Here is a 20,494-nt window from a genome sequence, read left to right as displayed (position 1 = left end):
TAATGCTTAAAGGTAATTCAGCCACCATTATAAACTGATGAATGATGACTCTTACACTCTTACACACAATACTTCTGAAAGCTATTTATTACCGACAACCCTATACTTCCGTCCTTCAGCCTCATCTTGCTTTCCAGTTTCAATACGACTGCAGGCTGCTGTTATTTCCATCATCGTTAATCGTTAATCGTTAATCCTTCTGTGTTTTCTTTTCCAGGTTTTACCCCCACACTCCCCCCAAAAAGAAGGAAAAAAACACGGTGGAGATCATACTCCCACCAATTTCAATAGTTCCAAGTCTTTCACTTAAAAGAATGGTAATACTGATTACATCATGTGAAGCAAATTTAGGAAAAAGAAGGACCAACCATCATTGTAAAAAACCAGGTGATTAAATCCTTCTACAACATCCCTACAGATCCGGAAAACCATCGTCATACATCCTTTCAATCTTCAGCTCCTGAGCTCGGAATCTAAATTATCTCCCACGGTTCATCTGCAACAGATAACAATACTGGCAAGAATTTACCTGCTAGTCTTTATCATTTGGCAATAAACATAAGACCAGAAACATCAGAGCCTATAATATGGTATTTTTCTTTTTTAAAAAATGTCCTTAAAAACATATGCTGCCCAAAGAAGCTCACAACAGGGCTTGATCATAACTAATTTTTTACATCCATTCTCTGCAAGGAAAACAAAAGAAGAAAAAAGGGATAACAAGAGATCTGCAGGTACTATACGAATGACATGAATAAAAACAATTACAATCTTCAGCTCCTGAGCTCGGAATCTAAATTATCTCCCACGGTTCATCTGCAACAGATAACAATACTGGCAAGAATTTACCTGTTAGTCTTTATCATTTGGCAATAAACATAAGACCAGAAACATCAGAGCCTATAATATGGTATTTTTCTTTTTTAAAAAATGTCCTTAAAAACATATGCTGCCCAAAGAACCTCACAACAGGGCTTGATCATAACTAATTTTTTACATCCATTCTCTGCAAGGAAAACAAAAGAAGAAAAAAGGGATAACAAGAGATCTGCAGGTACTATACGAATGACATGAATAAAAACAATTACATGAATGGCAATGGACATCTAATGGTGGTGTCTTGTGTTGGAGCTACGAACTGTCACACCATGCAAAAATTTGGTGTACCCAAGAAAGTTGAGTTTGCTATCAGATGGTCTGATCCAGTCACGGACAATAGAATAAGCTGCTGGAGCAAGGTTCGTCTCCTGCACACAGGAGTTTGGTCATGTTAATATTGGCAAAGAAATCCAAAATGTGCGAAGTCCCATCAAGTACTTAGGCACCTGAGCCAGTTCCTCAACTGAGATAACTCGATTACCCTCCCGCTCGAAGTACTCAAAAGCTGCACTTGCAATCTGTTCCCAATTTTCCAAAGCCTCGAGCTGGTAAGGGCTGATTGTGGCAACACAGAACTCTTCAAAGTCCATCATTCTATATGCGAGCGGTTCCAACTGTAATGTACATCACATGGTTGCTTTTATGAATGTCATAACAGGAAATGTTTCCACTATAACCAACCAGGTAACTCAAAGAGATGAAACAGGGCATCACAAGATGATAATTATCAGCAAGCAGAACATGCAGTAGTGCAATGCGACAGGTTAAAACTTTGTAATTCATAGGCAGAACATCATGGGGATGGCATAGAAATAAATTGAAAGAAAATAGCTCATCATACGGTTTGTTTCTAGGAAAAATTCTATTCACGCTATTTTTATTCCACCTTTACAAAATCTTGGACTTAATTCTAATAACATAATACTTGTCGCATTAGAGTTCCTGCCAAAGAATATGAAGAGTTCCTTAGTTGATCCAAGTAGTAACTGCTTGTCAAGAATCAGTTCAAAGATCAGCTAGAAAGCTAATGATGGAGAAGAGAAATGACGTATTCCAGTCTTCGTGTCTTCATTGCATGCTTTTGATGTGAAAAGCTGAAGCTGCAATTAACAAATCAAGGGCACTCGAATTTTTCATATAATCATCATTAAAGTATGAAGCAGTAGTATACTCATAAGATGAAGATTGAGAGGCCAAGAGTTTCCAATTTTTCTTGTCTTTCATACTTAGCAGAGTATTATGGAGAAAAAAATTGGAAAAATTGAGAGAGAGCCCTGTTCTTATCTAACGACTGCAGGTGTTGCAAGTGGTCTACGACCATCAAAGGGGAGAGGGCTACTTCTAGGGTCATAAGCTCATAATTTTGGAATCAAGGGGGCTTAGTAATCAGAGTACTTGCAGGTTTAGTTTAAGTACTCTGAGCTGTTGATGGCAATGGGAAGCCAGCTATGTAATTTGTACATGGCAGTAAGACATGAGGGCAACATTCAGGAGTGCTGCATGTTCCTTCAAGTTCTACAATAATTCCACAAAAAATTCACAGGTCTTTGAATGCTGATGGTTGTTATCATAATTCTTGTTATTTCTTCAAAGAAAGGTAGTGAGATGGAGTGAAACATTGTTGTCATGGATGACCATTTTACTTGCTCTTAGCGGCCTAAAGCTAATATCCAAGATAAGGTCATCCAAGTGGAGATGCAAACATGCATGTAAGGATGTGATAGATATTTTTGGAAGACGACTAGCAATTGCAGAAAATTCACAAAAGATGGTGATTACAAGTAAGCTAGTGGTTTGGTAATTAAAACATGTTATAATTTTTGAATTTTCTATTTATAGTTGAGCATTTATTGGAATACCTATTTGGGAATATTTAGATCCATTTTTTGCCTGTGAGCTCATTTGTGGTCCATGATCCAATGTATGGATATGGCATGCTGCAGTTACTAACAATGGCAATAAAGATCTTTGCCATGCAGCTCCAGATGCCAGAGCACTTGGAGAAATTTGAGGGAGCTAATTCACTATTGCTTAAATATACTGCAAATGCACTTAATTAATAGTTGGCCTAGTGGATATGCATTTCATTGTAAGTTGGCAAGTTGATTCAATATCTTGTGCTGTAGAGTCATGCAACGAAAAGGAATAACATGGAAGTAAAAAAGTTAAATGATTGAGTCAATTTTCAAGTAAAATGCAAATTCTAAAAAGCATCAAAATGAGAAGGAAAGAGACCTTCTTGTTACAGGACCAGGGTACTGCAAGTGAATGGTTTGTTGATGGTCCTATAGACAAGAAGATGTCTTCTCTGGGTTGGGCTGGACATGGATTTGGTTGGACAAGCTTCAAAAGCAGGCAAGGCCTCAGAGCTAACAGCATATGCTATTTAGATCCATTGGTGATGGTATTGCTTTGGATTCCACTTCAACAATCAAAGATATAGCTGCTCAACCATTTGAGTCAGATGAAAAAAAGGCCGGTGTAGAATTTAATGATGATTCTGAGGTGATGACTGCTTGTTGTCAGATAAGTCAATTCCTAGAAAAAGAACGATATTTGAGAGTCTCCAAGTACTTTAAACCCAATTTATAAACCATGTCATGGCTACGTTCAGATTTTACATCTTTGTAGTTAAAATTTTGATCATTCATCATTTAGATAGCTGATGGGTTTGTTTGCTGCATTGAAATAATAGAGATTTGAGCAAGATTTGCAGGAGATTAATGTAGTTTTCTTGCATATGAATGTCATGATATACTTGGGGATGAAAATAAACCAAGCCGGGTTTTTTTGGTGAACAAACCAACTGTTCATGGATGACTTTGGGCTTGCCTTGTTAAGAAGCTTGTTGGGATCATTCAACAAGGAAACGAACAAAGCTAAAGCCTAAAAGAGGCTTCAGTTTCAATCTTGAACAACACCAAGCTCAGCTCTACTTGGCTCGTGGACGGTTGAAGCTCCAATTATATAATAAACTTTGTTTAGAAACTTACCAAAATAAAGAAGTTATCAGACATGACAAATAATCAAAACCATTAGGTATTGATGAAAACAAGCGACTTTTTAGAGTTCATTTAGAATTCATTATAACCCTGTCGACTGTAGTTGCTAATTTCATTATCAAAGTTATGAATGCTAAACATAGAAATGGGAGCTAGATTAGGTTCTTCAAGAAGATACTGCAATTGTGAACAATCTTGAACCAGCCAAATACACCAAACCATGCTTAGATGTTATTTAAGTTCAGGTTAGGAAGTCATTATAACCCTATCGACTGTAGTCACTATTTTCACTATCAAAATTAGGAATGCTAAACACAGAAATGGGTCCTAGATTATCTTCAAGAACATGCTGCTATTGTGAACAATCTTGAACCAACCGAAAACACCAAAACATGCTTAGATGTTATTTAAGCTCAGCTTAGGCTTGATTTCTGATCCAGATTCAACCAAAGCAAGCTTGAGCAATCCAAATGTGTTGTCCGATGTTTGCCCTAGTTGAACCCTAAACTGACATCTAAATGTTTCTTTTCTTCACATAGAGTTTGCCAAGAGGCCAATAAGATGCATTAGCAAGAATTTTATTCAAAATGGAAATCCAAGATGACAAATATTTTAGAGCAAAAGAACTCTTCTTTACCCAAAACAAAACCAGTATGTACTTCTGTATACATGCATCATTGAGTCACTGTCTCATAGTAATAAATAAAGCAGTCAGTAACACCTTTTTAATGAATGATATAGTCAAAATAAAGATGAATAATGAGGGTAGACATTAGCAAAAAAAAAATTACCAGCAGCATAGGTATGAGAAATATAGTATGCATCTGAACGGTTCTATCAAGGGAACTTTAAGTAACTAAATTACAGGAAAGTAAATGTAACCATACCGCATTCAAGATTTCAAGAACCTTAGACTCCTTCATAGCCTCAGTTGAATTTCGCAAGAGTGCCTGCATATAATTCACCACAAACTTAACATACTGGAATGTGCCAATAGCAACAAGTAGATGGGTAAAATTACTTAGGCATGTGAAATATAACAAAACTAATATAGTAATTTCAATCCCAATACTGCATCTTTAAAACAACTTTGTGGAAAGATTGTAAGAGCTAACCATTCTAAAATTTTCTAAAGACACTTGCCCATCTTTATTTGGTTCTAGCAAATTAAATTGAGACCTAATGTAAATCAGTTCGTCCTCTGTTAGAGCCTTTGATAGAGCCTGCGAAGAAAATGAGACAAAATGAGAAGATATTAAAAATTCATATTAAATTAAGTTTATGAATGAAAGAATAACCAGAGTTAGAAAATTTTTTAATAGATTAAGCCAAATTATCCATTGGATTGCCAAGATATTTAGCTTGCTTTCTTATAAAAAAAAAGAACATAATATTATCACCTAGGAAACAGATGGAATATGACTTTTTGACTCCAACTGATGTTTAGAGGCACAAATTTGAGGCTTGCCTACCTCATGCCTCAAGGTAAAGGCCTTCATGCCTTGAAGTTTGGCGCTATGGCTGGACAGAGTGAAGCATATGCATTGCCACTTAACAGGCTCATACAAGAAATAATCCTTGCACATCACTTACCTTTCATTAAGCTTTAGTTTTATCCACTATAAGTGAAGAGAAGGGTGGTGATGACATAGCATATTGTGCTTGAATTCATGTGACAAACTTAGGAAAAGAAACAAGGAATGATGTCATTGTACACTTCATATGGTGATATTAGCATGAGGCAAGGAAGAGGCTCTTCAAAGATGCCAAGTGACTTACGAGTCAAGATATATAAAGTGACACTTGCATCAAGAGGCTTCTACAAAGCACGATTCTTGTGCCTTATGCCTTTTGATTGGAGAGCACACATTAGGCTTTGATTATATTCACTACCAGTGAAAGGGGAGGGATTAATTTTGAATGTAGTTTTGCGTGGTCTTGTCTTGCAATTCAAAAGAGATTTATTTTTTCATTAGTAAAAAGTAATTGAAGCATATTCTCGATGTATAAGATTCTCAATAAATAACATAATATAGTTTTTATACCTAAAACACATAACATAGTTTTAGAATGTCTAATCATTTTTTTAATGTTATCTATATTCAGTAGATATTTAATTTTTTAGTTCATAAAAGGTCTCAATTTTTTGAAACTGTAAATAATATATCCAAAGGTTCTGTGCAATAAATACACTTTATAATGATATCTAGTATAATAGGTTTGCCTCTCTTTATTAATCAATCTAAACCTTATCAGTTAAAAAATGAATTTAGAAAATGAAAGAGGTTACTGAGGAGATTAAATAGATTAGCTTATCAAGTAGAAACAATCTCTAGTTTCAACCTAACCCTCCATGACATAACTAAATATTCTTCAATAACTTAATGTAACTAAATATTCTTCAATAACTTAATTAAATTGCACCTATGGTAGACCTTCAAGCTGCCTTGTGGTACACATAGGTGCTTAAGAGCCCCACACCGAGATGCTGCTTCAGACTATGCTCTTCCAACATGCATCTTTACGATAAAATATTTAGGGAGCGCTCCATAACCCAAATTCACTTCCACACTCGCTCCATTTTAGGCAACTAAGATTGAATGCTTTATGAATGAACTAAGTGTTGGATGTTAATAAACAACTTTTCCATTTGATCTTATAGGTGGTTGTTTGCTGTAAAAGTCTGAGTTAGACCTTTGATACTCCATTAAAGAAATTCTTAAACGGAGAAGAGTTTGTATGATTGTAAGATTCTTATTTCTAGAAAAATCATTGGCTAAATGTCATAACTTGGACCGAAGTTGAATTAGGAAGATCCCTTGTCATTAGGGTTGTATTAGGCATTAACCATCCAATGAAAAAGCAAAATTACTTGTTTTTGAATATTAGAGTGCATCAACTTACCATAGCCATCAATTGCTTTTGGCAAGCAACTTTAGCACACTTTTGCATAATTGCCCTCAAAATTTTAAGTTGTTGGCAATATTAACCAGACACTTAAAATTTTGGGTCTTTTGGTGTCTCCGGGGACTTGGACATCTTAACACTTCATGAAACTTGATAACTCTATATTAAATTATTAACAGTCATGATATCATCGTAGTTACATATCAACTTTTGGCATTTAGAAGGTTTCAGGTCTAGTATAACATTTAGCAAAAGTTTTGACCACATATCAGCATGTACTGGTTCATCATACTGGACTACCTGTAAGATATCAAAACTAGTATTACCCCCTCATACCGGTATCATGCCATACCATATCAATAAGGTTCTAGAATGGGTGCATGTGCCATCAACCATTTGTTTTGTCAGTTCTATCTAGATATAAAGCAATTGGTCCAACAGAAAATTCATTGTCTATATATACATCTGCACATATACACATATGTACAATACAAATGTCTCAATATTCAGATTTTTTAAGGTTCCTGAGTCCACTCTTCTACACACCTGGACACTGGACACTCATGTAAAATACCAAAACTAGCATACCTCCATACCAGTACTGTACCTTTTTCTCCACTCATGTAAAATGCATCCTAGAAACAAAAGAAGAAAACCTAATGAATTAACCTGACACTAGGTTCTCTTGATGAAGTACCTGAGAAGCTCAAGGTCACAACCTACACCAACAAGCACGAAGGGACAAGCAAACCGAGTCCTCAAGTCTAATACACCCACTGCACATTAGGCCAAAAGTTCACCATAATACCCCAATTAGGGCCACTTAGGCCGTAACACTACCATTCCAGATAGTGCAGAAAAGCAAATAATATCTTCCTTAATCAATAGGGTGAAACAAGCTTGGATCACAAAGAGTTAATGTCAAACTTGACTTGCAGAAAACATACTATTGTCATATCCCAGTTGTCACTGAAAAAGTAAGAGGTGCTAGAGATGAAATTTTGAACCTTGCAAAGAACTGCAGCATGTGACGGCACAAAAAATATAAGAGGAAAAGTCAGACACTAGCATAATTTGGAAGGAAAAGTCAGACACTAGCATAATTCGGAGACCAAGCGATTTTAGGAAAGTCACAACATAATAACAAACCAAACCAGTTAAAGGAGATGCCAGTGCCATACTGGCTCATCGTCCAATTCCATTAACACAACTAGAGAAGAATGTGAGCAATAACGAACACTGCAAGTCCACGTGAGCAAAAAAAAAAGAGGCTAATCTTCTTCAGACAATGAACCTGATCTAATAGACCCGGCAGCTAAGACTAATCCCACGTTCATGCAGTAAATGAAAGTTGAAACTAAAGAAATGAAAATATATGGTAGGAAGAAGACCTAAAAAAACAATAAACAAAAAAAGTACAAGCATGGGACCTCATGCTCCATCACGAACATCACTTAGGGGCCTCAAACAAAATTACTCCGAAGATTTTCTATTGTTTCACCACTCCTTGGAAAGTCATGTGCAGCACCACAGATTCTTTACAGTTGCCAACCTGAGGTTGTCACTTACTTTTCTAAGACAATTTTAGTTTTTGACTACCAAACAGTCCTTTTCCAGTCTAAAATGTGTATAATTAGTGTTTGGCAAAATCTCTATTTATAACCCAGAATGTGTACATTTGTACAAATTACATGAGAATAATCACAGTAATTGGGGTGACATTGATTATCCAATACTAATTGTAGAAGCATTGTTATGGAATTGCATGTAGCCACATTTTTTCAACCAACCTATGAAAACTAGTTAGCCCAATTTCATGTGATGTGAGACACAACATTCACATCCAAATCCTTCTCATAAATATGAGTAACCAAGATATTTCTTTGGTTGAGGCGAAAGTAGAACAAATAGGATATAGAATAAATGCCATCAAGTAAGGAAAATCAGGAAATACTATTTCTTATAATCTAACAAGCTGAACGACAGAGAAATAAAGTCAAACCTTCAATGCAGCGCGTCTGAAAGGACTGGCACGAAGGTATGATTTGACTAACTTATAAACTAGTATATCTAGAGGGACTTGTTGCTGCTCATCACGCAACCATGGGTGAGCTGCCATGACAAAAGGACTTATTAGTTTGCATCAATCAAGCACACTGACATCTCAAAGGCAATTGAATATAAATATCATATTGTTCATATCCAGTGGCTGTCGAAAGAGCTTCAAGCTCAAAATTTAACAAGGTAATTAGATGTCTATGAAATGATAAAATAGCAAATCTATAATGCTCAGAGAAAAAATAATCAGTTGATAGAAGAAAATTCTCACTTAGAGCCTGTACAGCAGTCATTCTTTTCCTATAGTCCTTATTAAGAAGCCTTTTCACAAAATCTTTAGCTTCTTGAGATACAGCAGGCCAAGGTGAATCATCAAAATTAGGATCAGCTCTCAGCACAGCACGAAAGATTCCTGATTCTGTCCGTGCCCAAAAGGGTCGGCTACCACATAACAAGATATATGTTATGACACCAATGCTCCAGATATCTGCTTCCATACTGTATGCTCTATGCAGGACTTCAGGAGCTACGTAATATGCACTACCAACAATGTCATTTAGCCTTTCATCTGCCAAAAAAAAAAACACCCAAGTTTAGACCTCTAGTTGGACAGAATGATACTACAAACAAGTAAAAGAATGGTCCTAATAAAAGCAAATAACCTGTCAGATACACATGAACCAAGTTCACAAAAATAATGGATCCAGACAAACCAAAACAGGAAGTGGAAACCGATCATTAGTCTTAATTAAAGATATCTGCAATCATTAGTTATGCAACAGTTGATAATTGTATAAGAAAGAATGTCTACCAAGTTGAAGCGCAGGAGTCAAAGCGACAAATACTTTTCCCAATTCTTTTGGGGTTTCTCAAGTCTGATACGAAAACAGTAATCTTTTGAAAAACAAAGTAGATAAAATAAAAATGCTCATAATGGTCATATGAATCTTTTAGGGGGTAAAATGGTATTAAGATGTTGTAGCAGTTTGCAAAAGCACATTTATAGCATTCTGAAATTTGTCAATAAGTATATCATGCAATTTATCCTTCATAATGTAAATCAATTTCACATGATTAAGATTAACAAATAATATTGTTTATGTTTGCGAACACATGTAGATTTACATGCATCCACAGATCAGCACACAAACGTCCAAGTTCATAATGATAAAATTAGCTTCAATTAATGCAATTAATTTACTTTTTCTCACTTTAAAGAATGCTTGAGCATAACAGAAAATTTGTTGCTCTTCAAAGCAATTTGTGAAACAGTGAAACACATGATTGATTTTCAAAGAATGGCATATAAGAAAGATTGTATACATAGCATAAAGCAGTACTTAAATACTATGTTTGGTTTCTAAACAGGGTTTAGGGTTAATAATGCACTTTATTTGTTACAAAGATCTGTGCATGCATAAATGGAATATTCTTAGAAAAAATATTTTGACAGGACATAGAATAGCCAATTTAAGGCCCAATTAAAGCCATCAATATAAGGTCACAGATGTAAGAACTGCTAGCTAGCTGCCTTTTATAGCGTGATGTCTTGATAGCTGTGGGATCATCAAAGATGAATGACAACAACAAAAATATAACCTCCATTTTTACAATGGTATGCATTGTAGTATCTGCTATTATCACTAAAATCCATTAGGAATAAATTTTTTACCTTTGCAGTCAACCATGTATCTAAAGCACTTAAGAACTATGAAGCACCTATATAGACATGGGATACCAATATGACACAATATGGATAATGCCGATATAGGAAATCTTGGAAAAGATACTTTACGACTAGGATACATCAATGAACATATATATAGTATATAAATGTATGTACATATGTATGTGTGTATGTATGTATGTATGAAATATGTACATGAATGCATGCATATATGCAAATATAATGTATGTTTGTATAGAACCGCTAGCTAGCTTCCTTTTATTGCTTGATGTCTTGATAACTGTGGGATCATCAAAGATGAATGACAACAACAAAAATATAACCTCCATTTTTACAATGGTATGCATTGTAGCATCTGCTATTATTACTGAAATCCATTAGGAATAAATTTGTTACTTTTGCAGTCAACCATGTATCTAAAGCACCTAAGAACTATGAAGCACGTACCGATATGACCCGATATGGATAATGCCGATAATAGGAAATCTTGAAAAAGATACTTTACGACTAGGATACATCAAGGAACATATATGTAGTATATAAATGTATGTACATATGTATGTATGTATGTATGTGTGAAATATGTACATGCATGCATGCAAAGGTGCAAATATAATGTGTGTATAGAAAAAAAAACATCAATGAAGCATAGTAGACTATCAAAATAATATAGTCCATACTTTTTGCGATAGCATTAACCTTTAAAAGCTTATCATTTAGCCATTAATTCATAGACCATAATCCATACTACATATTTTAAAATTAATATCATAGAAGACAAAATTGACCCTCCCCCTCATTTTTGGAGGTATTACGGAAGTATCCAAAGTGTATCCTGAAAGTACACAAAGTGTTTTTTATTTTGAAAAATAGAATACTAAATACAAATATAGGACACAATACAAATAGTATCTAATGAATAGCAGTATCTGATATAGATACGATACGGACATAGCACTGGATTTGAAGTATCCATGCTTCCTAGCTTAGGAATGTGGCCCTACAAACACAACCAAAAGACTAGAAGATAATAAGTTGCATGCAGCATGCATGGTCAGATTTTTCCAATTTTTTCCGAGTTGGGAATCAGTTGACGTAGTTGTGTAAAAAGATTCAGTCCATATAAATAGTATGAAAATAAATAGTATGGCAGTCTTTGACATCCAGAATGTCCCCATGTTCAAATATAAGGTTGCGTATGGGGACAATGCATATGCAAATATAAGTTTCTTGATGCCTTTAAGATGCTGGGATGTATTCACCACCCATGATCACCCTAGAGGGTGTGTGTATTGGGGGGTGAGGGGATGCAGGGCTGCATGGGGGCGGGGGGCAATGGTTTTGCGGTGCAGGGAAGGAGGAAGGTTGCAGATTTTGATCTCAAATACATAAGATTAATCAGAAAAAAGATATGATTGGCACAAATAATTACAAATAAAGCAAGTATTGACAAAGAGAAAAGAAAGGCAGAAGTTAGTATCTTCATTTGAAAACAAGTGCATAGCGAGTTCAGAAGCAAATATAAGTAATATTTTTTGAAAAAACAAGGAAAAACTTAGAAGCAAGAGCACCTAAGAAGCATCTTTAGAACTAATAAAGCACTTAAACTACACGAGTGGCAAAATTTTTCTTTAAACAAGTCATAATACGGTCAAAATTGATAAAACAACAAAAAACATATGTTGTTAGAAATATTGTTTTAGATGATGCGCCAATTGGAGCAAAAGCCTGGGTGCAAGAAAGGGAGTAAAACTTCCAGGAATGATGAACCTTATGTACAAGGCTACCAGGGGGCAGAATTACAAACATTAATCAACTAGTGCAAGAAAAACAAGGACACACTTTCATTTAAGGAAATGAAGTTTTTTCCCTGAAAACCTTGCTAGAACATATCTGGAATTCCACAATGGCCTTGCATTGATCACCTAGCAAGTTTCACACTCACATGAAGATTCTCTAAGCTACAAATGAGTATATAATTAGCAGAAAAAGAGAAAGATGCAACAATCTATAATTTAGGATTGCAACCAGTTTGATCCTGGAGGACGAGTCAAGCATGATTTAAACAACAAGCCATTTCAATAGCGGCTGAAGACCTAGCACTAGCATAACTAGAAACAGTTGGATGACATTTGGTCCATAGATCATAGTTTGGCTGGAAATGTTCCATGCAATTGTGGAGTAATTCATATTACATCAGGTATTCTCACTTTGAGTTAGATCACGTCTAAGATTACTTCACCTGCACCCAGTCCATAATGGCAAAAGCATGAACTTTTTGACTCAAAAAATGATCTGATTGGCAACAGAAATCTGTTGCTGTTTCATTGTTCAGATTCATGCTACCTCCATCCATTTGCAGCACTTTATGGAAAATGATTTGGCCAGACAACCTAACAGTGTACATTCTTTACCAGCTTTAAATTATTACATAGCGACACCAACAACTGATACAAGAGTAGAAAATAAAGATTGCACCCAGTCCCATGAGAAGACTTGGATCACATGTAATACTCCCACTCCCTACTGTTAGGAACATGGAGAGGTATTCATATTGCAAATAACAGTTCTTCACTAACAGATGAGGCATATCAAAACAGTGATTCATCCACGTATCTAGTCTACTAAGCTACCAGCAAACTTTTTAGTGCTACATTATTTATATTTTTGGGCAAACTCTCCCTCCACATGGTCTATAAATTTTGAGGGGAATATCAGAGTTATGGTATAGACATACATTAGAGTGCTGGATAGTCATGTTATGGTATTTGTATGATTGAAACTCACTATGAAGATATCCATAATTCAATCATTTGAGATTATTGCACTAATATCCCCACCCACCCCCAATCCCCGACCCTAGAGAGAGAGACGCAGGAGAAAGAAAGAGGAGGAGATTTAAAAAGAAAATGACTTCAACTCATCTTGTTATGGGACCCACTGGTTATTATGAACATGCAGCCAATCTATTTCTGAAAAATAATAAGTTGCCTATTTCCTTTCTGTTTTTGCTTTTGTGGATGAGAAACCAAAAAAGATTAGGCCAAGACTGGTCAATGCAGTTCTGATCATTGTGCATCACTAGTCCAAAGATCCATATTTTTCTTTGGTAAACACACCAAGACAGGTCACGTGATTGGAATATGCCAAGGGAGCCTAGAGGGAAAAGGATATGGTCCTTAGATGCAGATAACAGATAAAAGATATATATACAGAAAGGACTTCTTCACTTATTTATAGGAGTATTTAATAAAAATTGGAGCTTTCAAAACGTCCAATTAAACTTTTGGGCTGAACATTGTGCTTCATATTAAGACTTGAATATGTCTTCACATATGTATTCTAAACCTTATTGGCATTCACAACAGGCAAGTCCAAAGATCTTCAAGATATTACTGCCTAGCACCAAGAAGTTGCTGCAAGCCCATGTATACCCATAGGGGTTAGCACAGAACAGGATTGATGTGATCAAAAAAAAGAAAAAGAATTGTTATAGAGTTTTATCTCAAAAAAAGGACTCACATGACTGTTGGAAACCATCCTGTAATGTCAGCTACTCTCGGCTTGAAAGAAGACAACATGAGGTGATGAGTTGCATAAAATGTCCAGGTATATCAATAATCCAATTTGTAATATTTCAGTTCGTGACATGATAGTAACAAATGTAACATGCATATTTATGAACTGAGGGTAAATGGCAGTAGCTTATGAATGCTTAGAATTCTCTTTATTTCCATTTTTTTTGGTCATGTGGAATCTGAAAGCTTCAATTTCACAGTGTCAAAGCATGTTTATATATGATCAAGGTGAACAATTAACAGGAAGCAATAAAGGAAGCTGAAATTTGCATATCATGATATCTGTGAGTTAGCAACACAGCATGACTTAGAACGAAGATGGAAACAAAGAATACAAAAGCCATTAAGTGATGAAAATAGTAAGAAATAAAGTAACAGTTATTACTGATTATTGACTAAAGAATAATATAGAAATATAAAATGTCAAGAGCAGTTAATATAGGTGATAACTAAGATATGGCCAGCAATTACCTGGCCTGTTAAAATCTGAAAGACCAAAATCAATAATCTTCATAAGAGCATTTTCATCTCTAGTTGTGAACAGAAAATTCTGTTTCAATATTCAGACAAAATGCGTCATCAGCAAAGACAGGTCCATTATAGTGCAAAAAAAAAAAAGATTCATATAAGTAACAAAAGGAAAGAGAATCTACAATAGAGCCATAGGCACATAATGCAAAAGCATATATGCAATAAATAGTTTACATGATGCAGACCTCTGGCTTTAAATCACGATGCACAACACCTTGAAGATGACAATAGGAAACGACACTCAAAATTTGCATGACGATTACTTTAGCATCTTCTTCTGTATACCTCCCACCTCTATAACGGACCACAGTATAGAATGATTTAGTAAGAGTCAAATGATATAAGAAACTCATCACCAGATAAAATAGAAATTACCTGGCTAAGATTCTATCTAATAACTCTCCACCTTCACACAATCTGATAAAAACAACAATAAAAGAGGTATAAGAAACTATTCCAAGATTTTATGACAATTACAGGCTAAAGAAAGAAAACAAATCCAGTCATTCATCCCCAGAGTAACTCATGCCTTACCGGTGTCCAATCAATTCATACATATGATTTCATCAAAACATAAATTCATCAAAACATAAACAGTTCTTTCACGAAAAAAAAAGATATTATTGTTTAGATGAGTTGGTTTAAGAAGCCAGATTTATGTTCAGATCTGCAAGGGCGTGGATTCAAATCTCACTTCCAAGTTCCAACAACCAAAATTTTCATTTTATTTCCTCAATGAAATGATGGTAGCTTGGGCCACCAGTTCTCTTAAAAAGAAAAGAAAAGAAAAAGGGGAAAAATGTATCTATAGCAACAAGGAAAACATAAAACAAGCTTTCTGCTATATGCAGCCATAGTAGACATTAGGTTATCATTTATCAATATCATGATTGTGACTGGTGAAAGAAAATATCAGGAAAAAAATCAGAAAAAGAACTTACTCCATGACTATGTAGACATTAAGGGCATCCTCACATGCATCATGAAATGTGACCAGATTTTTATGCCCAGATAAAGCTTTCAAAATTTTCACCTCCCTGCGGACATCTTCAATCGATATTGCTGTTGTCATCTGGTAGAAAAGGGGAAATTAGACAAAGACACCACCCATGTATACAATGTGGGAAAGCATTTTGAACATTTAAACAAAGGTTACAAGGAAGGCAAGCATGAAGTCGCCAATGGTATTGACCATCAACAATTACACAAAAAAAAACCCCTTAAATACCATAGGTGATACTAAATACACAAACATTTAGATGTTGATTTCTCTAATCCGAAATAGCAGTTTCCTAAAGGCAGCTGCAATATGCAAGCAATCAAGGGACTGCATGGCACACATGCAACATACAGCCCACATATGCAATAGTATTTTTTTAACTATTTAAAAATAAAAAGAATATATTAAATACAAATAACAACAATAATGATTGTAGTTTTTTGAAAAAATAATAGCAACCTTAATAACAATAGCAACTAATCATTAGTGGTTAATACGTTAGTACTTATTACCTAATAGCAATAACGATAGCATAATCAACATATTTAGATTAATAATGATTCTTGTGACCAGCCTGCTGGGCCTACATATGTGGGACACATGCATAGCCTCACAATGCTAAGGAAGCCACACAGCATCTGCATAATGCTAAGCAGACCATCTTTTTGGTCCATATATGGTACGAAAACTTAGTAACCACATATAGGCAATCCGGTGCTGCTAAGGGACCCCAACTGCATATGTTTCTGCATATGCAGCCACGTACACCACTTTAAAAACATAGCAAAACATACTCGTAATTAGTTAAATTAACAATTATCTAAATTGATTATATTTAATATATATAAAAAAAAAACTTCAGGCCTTCTAGTTGAAGTTGCCAGACCACAAACATTTCTGCAAAAAGCTCAACATGCTAGCAACGATGCTCTGTTTTATTAGGTACATGACTTCTATTATAAGGCATTTGGCTTATGTATGTTCATATGCCTGTGTCTATAAAGGCTTGAATGAGTATTATCTCAATGTTATGTAGTTGGCTTAAGAATGAAATATAATGTAATAATTGTATTAATTGAAGTCCTCAAATTAGTATCAAAATTACTTCGCATGCTACTATGGACGTTGTTGTTATAGTATTACCGTTAACACCAATGCTGGGAAACTGTATTAGTAGATTTATGCAAAATAAGCCTTGTTATTATCATTAAATTTGTTTCTAATCTAAGGTATGCTACCATTAACTTTGCAGGATAAATTTTCATAGGTGAACCAGAATTAGCATCTAATGGAAGCTGTTATTAAAATCTAACTAATAGCGGTTTTTAGATTCAGAATCATAAACATATAGATGGAGTTTGGCATTTGGGCAAAAGTCAGCTGAATGTAAGGATTGAAAATTTGGGAAAATTTGAAAAAATTGTCAAAAGTTCAGAAAGAGTATGGATAACAAAGAACAAAAAAATTAAAAGATAAAAAATAAGGGATTTCTAAACTTGAGAAAAGGTATAGAGAAGCAAAAATAACAAATGGTAGTAAAAAAAATCATCACTAGCAATTATGTATGGTATCATTAATTTGTAGCATAGAAAATTTCTAACATAATAAGTAATTTAGGGATAAATCATAAAATTTGTGTATATTTTGAAAATAGCTCTGGATGAATTTGTTTTTGGAGAATAATTTGAAGAATCGTTTGATTACAGGAAAAAATTGACAGTAATTCAAGAAATTTTTAATAATTTGTAGAATATTGTGATTATGTTTAAAATATATTCTAGTGGAATATCAATGGTACTTCAAGTTGTGTTTAAGGTGGTAAGAAAAGAAGAGGAAGATCAAAGGTAATATAGATGGAGGTTGTGAGAAAGCATAAGCAAAACTTGAAATAATATCAAAGGTGGCCCTAAATAGGAAAACATGGCAAATGGGTTTCCATAAAGGCTAGATGATTATGGTCATCGTTATAGTTATGGAATATGAGTATGAAGATGCCCCATCATTTATACACGTATGCAATCATATAAAGGTGCACGTTTTCTTATTTAGCAATGACGTTGATCAAGATCCGCCGTACCAGTACCGGTCGGCGTACCGGTGGCGGCCCAGACCAGTACGTACCGGTCCCATACCAGTCCCGTACCAGTCCTATACCGGTTCTCCAACGATAAGCTACCGGTACCGGATTTCATGCTGATCCGGTACGGGTCCCAGGCCGGATCGGTATGGACCGGTACGGCGGACCATGACGTTGATAAATGACAGTTAGCTGATTATCGCAAGTCCAACCCCTTCAAATTTCAGTGGTGCCCACAGATTTACACAAGGCACAAGATGCATACACGTTCACAAACACATAAACATATGTGTTAACTTATTCTGCAAGGATGTTGATAAATGACAACTAGCTGATTATCACAAGTCCACCCACTTCAAATTTCAGTGAAATGCCCACAGGTTTTACACAAGGCAAAAGATGTGTCGCAGCCCTTAGTAACACAAAACTTCTATGTAGGGTTATGCACCCACTTCAAGAACTTCACAGAAATTCTGACCTACTTCGTAAGTGATTCCTTACTTGGAGTGAGTTTTCGATATGCGCTCCCCAGCACCTACATCCATACCTACTCATGCACCCACTTCTGATTTTTGGAAACTAATTCAGAAAGTAGGGCCAAAATGGCCATTTGCTAGATAATATATAGGCATGCATATAAGTGCTGCATGTCAAAAAAGGAAAATTTAAAGAACTCCAACATTTTATTTTATAATGAATGTTACATCTACTATACCTACATGAATGCTTGACGATGTGACCCCACACCCCGCATCTCCTAAAAATACTATACTAACATGCATCTCTGCCTCTCTTATACAACTCCGTTCCAAAACCTAACTTTCCAACTCCACCTTTTTTTTTGTAATTCCCACCCATTGGCCATGTGAATCGCGCATGAAGAAGTCTAGTCTGTAAATAAATTGGATTATGCTATCGGTACAGTTCAAGTTACAATACAATTATGAATTTGCAGTGCATGGCATGAAGCAATAATATTTTCACTTCTTAAAAACTAACATAGAATGGATATAGCTTTATCCCAAGCCCCCAAGCTACACCATGCCATTAAAAACCAAGGGACAGAGAGAAGGATGGTGTAGTATGTATAATTTTTTTATCCGATTAGGACCTGGTCTTTTTTCCCCAGTGAACAGAAAGCAAAATGACGTATCTCTGGTCTTGAGCTGAAAACTAGATTTAGTAGCCAGAGATAACCCTAGTTACGAGAGAATAAAGCCTTATAACCTGCACTTTGACCTTCACATGCACAAAGAACCAGTCTTGTTTAAACTGCAGAATTGCCAGAAACACAAAACAAGAACACTCGGACTTTATATAAGCAATAAACATAATCTCACAACGAAAAGAGAAAAAAGAGAATAAGGCAAGAGCCCGCTTTAACACTTTGGACAACCTAATCCAACAAAATAAGTTAAAAAAGGAAAAGAAAAGAAAATTTGTACCTTAATCCGATCAGAATAAGATCAAGAAACACGGTTGATATGCGCAGAATATATATGGATATTTCAACCAGTGTGTGGAAACACTGGAAGTAACGTTAAACAACAACAAAAAAAAACCCTAATATGTACTTTGGATAGAAGGGATCAGAAAAATAGAAAGCGGCATACAAAATGGCAATAATAGGAGGAAATTTGTATTTTAAAGGGAAAATAAATAATAAAGACCTCCTTTGACATACCACCGCACCTTAGCTTTTGAGATAATCTTGACGGCGACGAGCTGGCCCTTGATATCACCCTTCTTGGCCCTGGCGGAGCACGTATGCCCGAAATGCCCGCGGCCGACCTCCTTCCCCAGCTCGTACTTGGCCCCGAAGTTCTTCCCGTAACCGAAGGTCTTATCCAGCGGCCGTTCCGCCTGGGGGTCCCCCGTTCCTCCGCCGCCGCCTTCCTCCGGGATGGGGCCCTCCCGGGGCTTGTGCGCACCCTGGCGCTTGGCGAGGGAGGCCTTGATGTGCTTGGCCGGTGACGGCGGGGGGAAGGGGCGGCGGAGGAAGCGCCGGGGAGTCGCCCTCGCCGGCGATGGAGAGACCCCAGCGGGGAGCGGGCTAGCGGAGGAGCTGTGGCGGAAGGGGCTGAACCAGGGGCTAGCGGCGGAGGTGGCGCCGCCCCTGACGGGCGAGGGGGCGGTGGCGGCGGCGCCGACTGAGTCGTCGCCGCCGTTGGCAGCGGGGGGAGGAGGGGGCTGGTGCTGGTGGTCGTCCTCGTCGACGGGGATGTTCTTGGCGTAGCACTGGCCCATTCCCTCTTGTTCGCCGCCGGCGCCCGACGCGTCTTGTTTCTCTCTCTCTTATTCTTTTCTTGTCGCCTTTGGGCCTGGGCTTCTCTCTCTTACCCTCGCCTGAGTCAAACAAGAAAGAAAGAGAAGGTTTAGAGCAGGAATTTATAAAGAAAAAAGGGTAGATTTTTAGAGAGAGAAAAAGAGATCGAGCCAGCGAGAGACAGCGAACGAGTGCGTTAAGGGGAAGAAAACGGTAGTTGGTTAATCGGTGAGCCCATTTATCACCCATATAAATCCTACATATCACATAAATATTGATACTGTGAGCAGGGTGAAATAATGCTACCTAGGAAAAAAGGAACAGATTAGAGGAATTCTATAATTATTATTAAATGCAAGAAAGATGCGGACCGAGCCCAGGTTTCCATTTCGATTTTTGATATTTTATTATGACGGTTTTCCGAGCGACGTCCCGTTGTTTCTGAAGACGAGTGGGGCCAGCGGTGGGGGAGCAAGGTCTGGTCCGGGGTGGACTACGTGGAGGTTTGT

The 20,494-nt window shown here is 36.5% G+C and overlaps 1 protein-coding gene across 1 annotated transcript; it reads right to left on the bottom strand.

Moving 5' to 3' along the window:
• Nucleotides 1-893: 893 nt before the first annotated feature.
• LOC103708498 (CDPK-related kinase 3-like) lies at nucleotides 894-20,307 on the bottom strand. The gene is made up of 11 exons (XM_008793451.6): nucleotides 19,412-20,307; nucleotides 15,584-15,714; nucleotides 15,018-15,059; nucleotides 14,828-14,936; nucleotides 14,583-14,661; nucleotides 9,118-9,414; nucleotides 8,791-8,900; nucleotides 4,997-5,104; nucleotides 4,769-4,831; nucleotides 1,326-1,493; nucleotides 894-1,247 (listed from the first exon to the last, which is right to left on the bottom strand). Exons 1-11 carry the CDS (start codon nucleotides 19,964-19,966, stop codon nucleotides 1,107-1,109), a joined length of 1,803 nt encoding a protein of 600 aa, XP_008791673.4. The 5' UTR covers nucleotides 19,967-20,307; the 3' UTR covers nucleotides 894-1,106.
• Between the last annotated feature and the right edge of the window lie 187 nt (nucleotides 20,308-20,494).

The sequence above is a fragment of the Phoenix dactylifera genome, chromosome 3, assembly GCF_051530095.1.
Source record: "Phoenix dactylifera cultivar Ajwa chromosome 3, Ajwa_hap1_PhDact_Kaust_v1.1, whole genome shotgun sequence".
Classification (NCBI taxonomy): Eukaryota; Viridiplantae; Streptophyta; class Magnoliopsida; order Arecales; family Arecaceae; genus Phoenix; species Phoenix dactylifera.
Note: the sequence above shows the minus strand (reverse complement) of the source record. Positions and strands in the feature narration are given on the sequence as shown.

Bases quoted from the DNA above. Each gene is read 5' to 3' on its own strand.
- LOC103708498 (XM_008793451.6), bottom strand. From the start codon at position 19,966: ATGGGCCAGTGCTACGCCAAGAACATCCCCGTCGACGAGGACGACCAC. The intron at 14,937-15,017 runs GTAATTTCTATT...GGTCCGTTATAG, and splicing joins TTAGATAGAATCTTAGCCAG to AGGTGGGAGGTATACAGAAG. The intron at 14,662-14,827 runs GTCTGCATCATG...ATATTGAAACAG, and splicing joins ATCGTGATTTAAAGCCAGAG to AATTTTCTGTTCACAACTAG.